The 11,329-nt window shown below is 40.9% G+C and overlaps 1 protein-coding gene across 1 annotated transcript; it reads left to right on the top strand.

Annotated features, from left to right (window-relative positions):
• The first annotated feature begins 5,853 nt into the window (after positions 1-5,853).
• LOC132386148 (N-acetyllactosaminide beta-1,3-N-acetylglucosaminyltransferase 3-like) lies at positions 5,854-9,069 on the top strand. The gene is made up of 2 exons (XM_059958443.1): positions 5,854-6,967; positions 9,002-9,069. The coding sequence occupies exons 1-2, from the start codon at positions 5,854-5,856 to the stop codon at positions 9,067-9,069; spliced, it is 1,182 nt and encodes a 393-aa protein (XP_059814426.1).
• The last annotated feature ends 2,260 nt before the right edge of the window (positions 9,070-11,329 follow it).

The following is an 11,329-nucleotide window of genomic DNA, read 5'->3' as shown; positions in this document are numbered from 1 at the left end:
TTTAGAAGCCTGTTCTGTTTTCAACTGCCAAGCAAGAATCTTATGAGATCTTTCACCTAATTCATAATATTTCTGTTTAGTTCTGATAATTACTTTTTCTGTACGATATGTCTGGTGTATTATATTGTAGTTTTTTTTTTAATTTAAAATTGTCTTCGTTTTTCTTCAGTCATATATCTTTGAGATTCTTTTTCTAACTTTATGATATCTTTTTCTAATTGATCTATTTCTGCCAAATATTCCTTCTTAATTTTAGAGGTATAACTTATAATCTGACACCTTAAATATGCTTTCATCGCTTCCCATAATACAATTTTATCCTGAACTGAATGTAAATTTGTATTAAAAAATTTGAATCTGTTTTTTCATAAAATCACAAAAGTCTTGACGTTTTAATAAAATTGAATTAAATCTCCATCAAGAGATCGATTTCTCCTTATCCATCATTATCATTATTATCAAGGGGAATTATTGCTTTATATTCCACACTTTTCACTCTATCTTGAATATTTTTTGATAATAAAAAAAATCAACCCTTTAGTAAGTTTTATGTCTATTTGAATAAAATGAATAATCTCTTTCTCTTGGATTATTTTTTCTCCATATATCAATCAGGTTTAAATCTTTCATTTATAATAAAGTTAGTTTTATTACTTTTGATTTTGTAGCAACTTTAGTTGACCTATCCAAAACTGGATCTAAACAAAAATTAAAAGCTCCACCTATTAATATTTTATCATGTGCATCAGCCAAGTTCAGAAAAAACTTCTTGTATGAATTTTACATCATTTTCATTGGGTGCATAAATGTTCATACAAGTCCATAATTCTGAAAAAAATTGACAATGTATGATCACATATCTCCCCACAGAATCAATTACTACATTTTATATTTTAATTGGTAAAGATTTATTAACCAAAATTGCAACTCCTCTCGATTTTGAATTAAATGAAGCTGCAATGACATTTGCAACCCAATCTCTCTTTAATTTCTTATGTTCTGTTTCTGTTAAATGTGTTTCTTGTAAAAAAGCTATATCTCCTTTCATTTTCTTAATATATGTTAAAACTCTTTTTCTTTTCACAGGTCCATTAAGTGCATTAACATTAAAACTTAAAAAAAAATTAAGTAAATTAATCATTCATAATACATTGGGAACTCTTTGAAATTCTCCATGTTGCTATGAGTCTCTCTCCAACCAACCAGGCAAAAAAGAAGACAAATAGAAGAAAGGTAACTTATATATAAGGAAAAAACCCCAAAATGCTCCCTCACTAATGTTGCGAATAAAAAGAACACAACATTACTCCCTCCCCTCCACTTACGGGTCATGGCAATCGCCATGATTGTACAAGTGAAACTCGCAGCCATCGATCAGGAGCTCCTCCAAATCCCTCGCAAAAAAAAGAAAATATATTAGTGAAGAACAAAAGAAAATAATTAATGTCTCTGCTCCCAATTCATACTCAACTATTTTTTCCCTTATAAATGTCTGTCAAGTCCAACCTTGTTTCATTCTTCTTCATTAGTCCACTTCATTTCTATAATTCTTTACTCCTCTTCGTGGACATCAGGTAATTCTTATACAAGTTTCTCTGCTTTCCGGTAGTCAACGAAAAATCTTCTTTCTTTGTTATCCAGGAAAATTATCAATTTTGCTGGGTAGCTCAATAAAAATTTATAGCCCTTTTCCCAGAAATATTTTTGCACTGGATTAAATTCCTTCCGCCTCTTCAGAAGATCGTAATTTATGTCCGGATAAAAAAAAAACTTTTATCTTCTATTATCAATGGCCCATTTCTCTTTTTAGCACCTTGAGTAGCTGCCTTCAAGATCACTTCTTTACCTTGCTCCCTTAAGCATTTTATCAAAATTGATCTCGGATTTTGATCTTGCTGAGGTCTTGGTCTTAAAGCTCTTTGTGCTCTTTCAATTTCAATTACTTGGCTTCCTTCTTTCATTTCCAAAATTTTCGGAATCCATTCTTGAAAGAATTTTATTGGATTTTCTTTCTCTGTACCCTCCATAAGACCAACAATTTTGATATTATTTCGTGCACTTGAGTTTTCACGCGCATCTATTTTTTCCAACATCCGTTTTCTTTTTATTGTCCAGGCGAGATTATTGTCTTGTATCTTAACTATTCTTTCAGTGTTTTCTTCCACTTTTACTTCCATTTCTTCAACTTTATTATCCATCTTCTTTTGTTTTTCCATCACATTATCGAGTGTGTTCTTCATCCTTCTTATAGCTTTTAATTCATTTATAATATATATCAGGATATCTTTTATGACTCCTTTAATCTCCATTATCTTTTCCTCTTCTTCTTCCTCTGAATCTCCCACAGAGTCTGACTCCACTTCCGATATACTTCCAGGTTCGCTTCTAGCCGTAGTTGGGATTTGTAGTTTTGTTACTTTTGCTGATATCTGTTCATGCATACTTGTTTCTTCGCGCATGCATTGTTCTTGCCGTTTCATTTAGAGACCGCCGACGTTGCTGCAAATTCCTGTCCCGCATCAACAGAAGTGCCATGCACTTCACCGGGAGGAGATCCAACTTGAGTCCGAGGCTTCGCCGATACGGTTAGGCCTTTACCCACGCCGATTTGCGCAGTCTTCGAAGTAGTAGCTTTGTTTTGTTTTAGTTTAGGAGCCATATCAAAAGATAATACTGAGTTATTTATAAATAGTTTCTAGTAGATATTTGTTAACTCTTCTTCATTTAAACCTTATTTCATTACTTTTTCCGAGGGAGCTGGATTCCAAACGTCTTGATCCTACGGCAGCACGCGACGTCCGCAGATCTTATTGAATTTTTGAAGAGGTTACGAGGAAAGTTGATGAGGGTAAAGCAGTGGAGGTTGTCTATATGGAGTTCACTAAGGTCTTTGACAAGGTTCTACACGGATGGTTAGTTAGGAAGGTTCAATCGTTAGGTATTAATATTGAAGTAGTAAAATGGATTCAACAGTGGCTGGATGGGAGATGCCAGAAAGTAGTGGTGGATAACTCTTTGTCAGGTTGGAGGCCGGTGACTAGTGGTGTGCGGCAGGGATATGTACTGGGTCCAGTGTTGTTTGTCATATACATAAATGACCTGGATGATGGGGTGGTAAATTGGATTAGTAAGTATGCTGATGATACTAAGATAGGTGGCGTTGTGGATAATGACGTCGGTTTTCAAAGCTGACAGAGAGATTTAGGCCAGTTAGAAGAGTAGACTGAAAGATGGCAAATGGAGTTTAATACTGATAAGTGTGAGGTGCTACATTTTGTTAAGACTATTCAAAATAGGTCAATCATGTTAAATGTTAGGGCATTGAGGAATGCAGTAGAACAGGGTGATCTAGGAATAATGGTGCATAGTTCCCTGAAGGTGGAATCTCGTGGATCGGGTGGTGAAGAAAGCTTTTGGTATGCTGGTCTTTATAAATCACAGCATTGAGTATAGGAGTTGGGCTGTAATGCTAAAATTGTGCAAGGCATTGCTGAGTCCAAATTTAGAGTATTGTGTACAGTTCTGGTCACCGAATTATAGGAAAGCAGTCAACAAAATAGAGTACAGAGAAGATTTACTAGAATGTTACCTGGGTTTCAGCACCAAAGTTACAGAGAAAGGTTGAACAAGTTAGATCTTTACTCTTTGGCGCTTAGAAGGTTGAATGAGGACTTGATAGAGGTATTTAAAATTATGAGGGGGGTAGATAGAGTTGACGTGGATAGGCTTTTTTCCCATTGAGAGTAGTGGAGATTCAAACAAGAGGACATGAGTTGAGAGTTAGGGGGTAAAAGTTTAGGTTTAACACGCCGGGGATCTTCTTTACTCGGAGAGTAGTAGCTGTGTGGAACAAGGTGGCAGTAGAAGTGGTAGAGGCAGGTTCGATCTTGTCATTTAAAAAAAATTGGACAGGAACATGGACAGGAAAGGAATGGGGGGTTATGGGCTAAGAGCCGATCGGTGGGACTACGTGAGAGTATGCATTCGACACGGACTAGAAGGGCTGAGATGGCCTGTTTCCGTGCTGTAATTGTTATATGGTTATATGTGAGGTGATGGACATTCAGATGAAGTAGAACTTGTACAGTGAATGGCAAGGCACTGACAAGTGCATAGTTCACTAAAAGGCAGGATTGTGAGAAAAAAAAAGCGTTTAGCATGCTTGCCTTTATCAGCTATGGTGTAGAGTGTAGGAGCGGGGGATTATTTGCAGTAATATAATTTGTTGTGAGACCACTTTTGGAATATTATCTACAATTTTGCTTAACCTGTTATAGGAAGGACGCTGTCAAGTTGGAGAGGGTGCAGAAGAAATTTACGAGGATGCTTTCTGGACTAGAGGGTCTGGGTTACAGTGAGGCTGGCCATGCTGGACCTTTATTCCTTGGAGAATGAGAGGTGACCTCAGAAGTTTAAAAGCATAAGGGGTATTGATAAGGTAGATCGTCATTATTGAAGAGTTGGAGAGCACAAAATGAAAAGTCACAGAGAGAGGAGAGGAGGGGAAAAATTGAAAAGAGACCTTGGGGACAACCTCTGTACACTGAGGACAGGGAGTACCCGGAAGAAGGTACCAGAGGAAGTGGTTGAAGTGGGTTCAACTGCAACATTTAACCGGCATTTGGACATGTACATGGAAGGGAGAGGCTTGGAGAGTTATGGACCAAACTAGACATGTGCGACTAGCAGGGAGGATGCTGTGGTTGGTATGGACCATTTGAGCCGAATGGCCTGTTTATCCTGCATTACTCTAGGATTCCTTAATTCTAAAGTGACACAAGTTGCATCCCTGTGCAAATACTTTTACTTGTACACATCGTTCTGCTATCAGTCACTGGTGTCTTTTCAGGGCTCCTGGCATCCAAGGTTTTACACATACACATTGTGGATCATGCTAACTATCTGCCCTGTTCTGCTGTGAGTTAAAATACAATGAAAATCAGATGTTTGCAGTAGCTATGCTAACACGTTACCTTCCCTGCACTGCCATATATTCAGTTACTAATCAATGGTCAATAATACATCATGTCCTATAGTATCAGTAACCTGTGAACTCAATCTGAATGGTGAGCGAGCTGGGACCTTACTCTTCAGAGTAAAGGTGGGGGTGGGGAATTGGGGAGAGGTGATTTGATAGAGGCGTATAAGCTGGTAAGAGGCATAGATAGAATGGAGAGGCAACAACATTTTCCCAGGGTGGAAATGACTAATATGAGGGGGCATAATGTTAAGGTGATTAGTGAAACGTATAGGGGATTGTCAAAGTATTTTTTTTAACAAAAAGAAAATGGTGGTTGTATGGAATGCGCAGCCTGGGTAGTGATAAGGGCAGATGCATCAGTGAGATTTAAGAGGCTTTTAGATAGACACATGGATGAAAAAAATGGACAGCTATTTGAGAGAGTAAGGATCGATTGATCTTGGAGCAGATTAAAAGTTCGGTGCAACATCATGGGCCAAAATCCCTGCATTGTGTTATATTGCTCTATGGCTTGCCCAGCTCAGTTTAAGTCCTGAGAGGAGTGACGAGAGCTGTGAAGCGAGGTGCAATAAACCCTTTGGAATCATATACCTTTAAGGCCCAGAAATAAACTATGCGATTTTCATTTTAATGACAGAGATGGTATCCTATAGGTAGATTTGTTTTACTGCTGGGATGGAATGCTTCAGGTCAATTAAACTTTCAGCAGCGTGTAGGGCTCTGCCTATTCCTTACCTCACCACCATTTTGGGGTCAATATTACAAAGCATTAGTGAACTTCATTACAGTCTAAACTTCCCATTCTTCTCAAGCATCATGTAAATGTAAAGTACTTTGAATTAATCCATATTTTTCTCTACTTCAGGTGAAAGATGAGCGGACATTGGCGATTCTATGAGAAAGTAGTGCTGGGTGTTGTTATTACTCTGAGATTGTTATTCGTGTTCTGGGATAATGGCCAACGTCGAGAGATTGATGTTGCAGAATCTGTTCATCTCAATGACCTGCCCAAGGTTGTTACTGCTGATGCAACTGAATCAGTGCTCAAGCCAAAGTGCCACGCGAACAGGACATTGCTGCACCTGTCCTCATTTCATCAAGAGAAAGAGCACATAAAAAACTTCTTGATGTATAAACACTGTCGAGAATTTTACATGATTCAAAATGTTCCAGACAAATGTGGTGGTGGAGAAGAATCTCAGAATGTCTTTCTGCTCCTGGTCATCAAATCTCACCCTTTCAACCAGGATCGGCGGGAAATGATAAGGAAGACCTGGGGCAGAGAACGCGAATTCAATGGGGTCTTAATTAAGAGAGTCTTTATTTCTGGTGTCTCTCCTGACCAAAAAGAAAGTAGGAAATTGAATCAGCTGTTAGCCATGGAAAACAGAGAACACAGAGATATCCTACAGTGGGATTTCTTGGATACCTTTTTCAACCTCACCCTCAAACAATACAAGTTGCTGCAGTGGGTCAGTGAATTTTGCCCCAGTGCTAAATTCATCTTCAATGGAGATGATGATGTCTTTGCCAATACCGATAACATGGTTGATTACTTGCTAGACATGAAGGTTCACCAACACCTGTTTGTGGGCCGTCTCATTTATGGGTTTGGACCCAAACGCCAGAAGACGAGCAAGTATTATGTGCCAGAAATAGTGACCACCATCAAGTCGTACCCACCATACATTGGTGGAGCGGGCATACTTATGTCTGTGTATACAGCTCACATCATTTTCCACATATCCCAAGACCTTGAACTATACCCCATTGATGATGTATTTTTGGGGATGTGTCTGGCCAAGGCTGGACTAGCCCCACACTCCCATAGCGGATTTAGGTCAGCTGGAGTCAGGGTTCCTTCAACCCAAGATGAATCTTTCAATCCTTGCTATTACCGTGAGTTGCTGCTAGTGCATCGTTTTCGACCTTTCGAACTGCTACTGATGTGGGATGCGGTGCATGATGCCAATCTGAAGTGTGCTCGTGCTCCCCAGGAGTCTGCATCCACGGAAAGGACCACATGAGTCATGAGAGAATGTAGCAACTGTTGGAATGTAATGCAGTTTGTGCACATGTGTTAATCAGTTGTTTATGCAATGTAAGAGGTTTAATTCCTAAATTCTATTGGAGTATACATTAATTCATAGAGTTGGTGCCTTTCTACATTCTACAAATGTTTGAAAAGCTGTTAGGTGTCATCACTCAGCCTAATTATTACTGCAGCCATAATGACATTACAATATTGCCAGGAGCACCACAATTTAAGTCAATTGTAAAGTTATTCCAAGTGAGCAGTCCTTGTTGCATTGCGTGCAGATAGGTACAGCATGTTCACTTGGGGCATTTGTATAATAAGCCACCAATAAAATTTTTATTAACAGTGATTTCTGTGTATTTTCTTCTTGCCGTTTCTTACATGACACTTGCAAAATGTGAAAGAGACAAATGCATTTCTTGGACTGGAACTGTGAGAACAACAAAGAATCTAGATCTGAAATTGTCTCAGGGTTGGAGGAATGGAGACACTTATGGTCATCACTTCTGTACTCAAATGTCAGCCTGCATTGTGTCTGTGTAACTGCATATCAAATAAAAGCACACACGCAGGAGATGGCTTGAACTGGAGTGTTTACATTGCAGAGAGGGAAAGAGATCAATGAACATGTGGGGACAACAGATCAATATGCATACATAGACGGCAGTCCATATGTAGTACGAAGGGAAGTGGCATTAGATTTGGCAGGTGTCTTGTCTAAGACAATGTACTCTGTTGCCAGTGTCATGTTGTTGGTATTGACTCGGTCATCACTGAGAGATAAGCCCGGTAGATTTCACTAGTGGCAACCTGGACATCTGAGATCTGGAGAGGAGGGGACTTCAATAAGGCTCATTGTCCGAGGTGCAGCTCACGGCAGTAATATAGAGCAATCGGTGACCAATCAACTAGTGGCCAATCGGCATTTGGGATTGATTAGTAAGAGCAAATTAAAGGAAGGTGGGAAAAACCCAGTGGCCGTCTTCTGAGTAGAAGCATAGAAAACCTGCAGTACAATATCGGCCCTCGGCCCACAGAGCTGTGCCGAACATGTCCCTACCTTAGAACTACCTAGGCTTTACCCACAGCCCTCTTTTGCAAAGCATGTGAGCATCCAGGAGTCTCTTAAAAGACCGTATCTTTTCCGCCTCCAGCACCGCCGCCGGCAGCTCATTCCACGCACTCACCTCTCTCTGTGTAAAAAAAAACTTACCCCTGACATATCCTCTGTATTACTTCCAAGCACCTTAAACTATGCACTCTCATTCTAGCCATTTCAGCCCTGGGGAAAGTCTCTGACTCTCCACACGATCAAGGCCTCTCATTATCTTGTACACCTCTATCAGGCGACCTCTCATCCTCCATCGCTCCAAGGACAAGAAGGCCGAGTTCACTCAAACTATTCTCATAAGGCATGCTCCCCAATTCAGACAACATCATTGTAAATCTCCTCTGCACCCTTTCTAAGGTTTCCATGTCCTTCCTGTAGTGAGGCAACTATAACTGAGCACAGTACTCCAAGTGGGATCCAACCAGGATCCTATATATCTGTAACATTGCCCCTCAGCTGTTATACTCAATCCCACAATTGGTGAAGGCCAATGCACTATATGCCAACTTAACCACAGAGTCAACCTGTGTAGCAGCTTTGTGTGTTCATTGGACTCGGACCCAGATCCCTCTGATCCTCCGCACTGCCAAAAGTTTTGCCTTTAATGCCATATTCTGCCATCATAGTGTAGGGACTGCGGTCTGCAGTCAGGTACTCAGGATCACTCAGCATAATGTTGCACGAACATTATTAGCAAAACACTCCGACACCAGACGGGTTTCATTTTGTTACAGACAAAAATGCCAGTTTGTACTACAAGTAAACTACATTTCCACATTGGTGGAGAAGTGTGCTGATACCCGTCGCTATCTGTAAAAACTGTGACGAGGTGCTAAGGTGTATTCAATATGGACTGTGTCTTTAAAAAGAGAGACAGTTGGTGTACACCGATTCAGAGAGAGAGGGAGAGAGAGAGAGAGAGCACCGAGCAGCTCGTAAGTCGCCATGGTTACGGAAGGGCGGGGCTATATAATGGGCAGCTGGCGTTCAGCATATTTGGGATATATTCAAGGTCAGCTGGCTTTTCAGACAGACACATAGAAGGCACGGACAGAAAAACAGAAGAAATAGACACTGGATGAACTTTCAGTGACCACGAAAGGCTGGGTTTTGATCGCAGTGTGGGAAAGGGGTGACCGGTGGAATGTTATCGGTGTGTTTAACCTTTGATAGCGTTACTGCGTGAAGGCGGTACTCTGGTGTGATCACAAAACTTTAACAGGAATTCGGAAGGCAACGGAAAGATTGACGACATCAGCTTACTTGGAAAACAAAGCACCTCTCCCTCTCTCTCTCCTCAATTCTACGCCTCTTAATATCACAAACTGAACTGACGTCATTCCTATACCATCGTAAGACTGTATCATTTACCACCTAAGCTGAAGAAGTTTGCGGTTTTATATTTACACACTTACATTTGCATAAACTCCGGTAACCTGTTTGATTTGTCTGGTTTTATATTACGAGATTACGTGGAAACTGATAAGTAGTGTTTTGTTTGTAACAATACCAGACTCCAGGTGTGTTCCAATTCTGCTGGTTCTTTTAACCCGTTACGGGGCACGTAACAAAACCGTTCCAACCCCTACATCACAACGCATTTCTGTAAACCCCTTCGACCCCTACAGCACTCGGCATCTCCGCAAAACCTCCATCATCCACCCTGGTGCATTCAGACAACAGCAGACCCGAGAAAGATACAGTCGTGTCAGATTGAATGGCTCACTGTTGGCAGGAAGAAACTACAGACTGATCAAGGGCGGGGACGCAGACAAACCAGTTCTCTCTGTTCCCCCCCCCCCCCAGCATTTTGTGGACTATGAATTGATTCTTGAACTGGAATAATTGAATCAGAGGAACTGAATGTGGACACAGGGAGCTTCAGGTAATGATCTGCTAAACCTGAGACCATTTTCAAAGAAGTCGCCATTTGTTATGTGAAGGGCGTGGACTCTGAACGGATTCTTGACTCTGGGACAATCTAATCAGAGCAATAAACCTGAGACCATGCTCAGAGGAGCAGCTACTTGTTATGTAAAATGCCAGACATATCAAACAGGCAATCCGCAGTCTTGTTAGTCTCTGACTGGGTTGCCTCATTTAACTGGTTCAGACCAGTCAGGGTGTAAACATACGAATACACAAGGCCGGGGTGGGCAGAGCCAAATAAAATATGTCGGTTGTAGCTCTGTACAATGATCAGTAACCAGGTGACCCAGGTAGGTCTGGTGACCTTGAGCTAATGGTTTGGGGATCCAATGGTTCAACTGATGAGGAACAATATAAGATTCCGCAGCTTCAGATATGCAGGGGTGATAACTCTCCAGCGGCCAGAGAGCAACCATTGCCGAAAAGTAGGGCCACACGGACACGTGGAGATCGGGAACATGGGGATCGGAAGATGATGAGACGCATTGATCGTGTGGATGTTCTGAGGCTTTTTCCCAGGGCTGAAATGGTTGCCAGAAGAGCACACAGGTTGAAGGTGCTGGGGAGTCGGCACAGAGGAGATGTCAGGGGTAGGTTTTTTTCACTCAGAGAGTGGTGAGTGCGTTGAATAAGCTGCCGGCAACAGTGGTGGAGGCGGATACGATTGGGTCTTTTAAAGAGACTTTTGGATAGGTACATGGAACTTAGTAAAATAGAGGGCTATGTGTAAGCCTTGTCATTTCTAAGGTAGGGACATGTTCGGCACAACTTTGTGGTCCGAAGGGCCTGTATTGTGCTGTAGGTTTTCTGTGTTTTCTATGTTTCTATGGAAAGAGTTGCCAGCGTAGACTCTTTTCCCGTATAATACCTTTTCTCTTCATTGACTGTTCATGGAGTTTCAAGGTTTCCAGTAGGGTGCACACAGGAAGAGAGTATGTAAATCTACGTGCTTTTAGTAGAAATAATAAAAGATACTTGTTGTTAAATATAGATTCTCTGTATCTCATTGATCAATGTTACAAGGGATGATTCTTGTCACAGTGGCGTCCATCATTAACATTGCCCACTCACAGGACGTGCCCTCTACACAGTGTTACCATCGGGAAGGAGATACAGAAGCCTAAAACCTCAGGCACAGCGATTCAGGAACAGTTCATTTTTCCGCGCTGCCACCTGTATCTTAGTTTTGCTTTCTCTATATTTATTTATTCTTTATTTCATTGCACTGCTACCATAACGTTAACAATTTCACGACGTATGGCTGTGATAT

Source organism: Hypanus sabinus, unplaced genomic scaffold (assembly GCF_030144855.1).
Source record: "Hypanus sabinus isolate sHypSab1 unplaced genomic scaffold, sHypSab1.hap1 scaffold_1033, whole genome shotgun sequence".
In the NCBI taxonomy this organism is placed as follows: domain Eukaryota; kingdom Metazoa; phylum Chordata; class Chondrichthyes; order Myliobatiformes; family Dasyatidae; genus Hypanus; species Hypanus sabinus.
The sequence above is the reverse complement of the archived record's forward strand: the minus strand, read 5'-3'. Positions and strand labels throughout refer to the sequence as shown.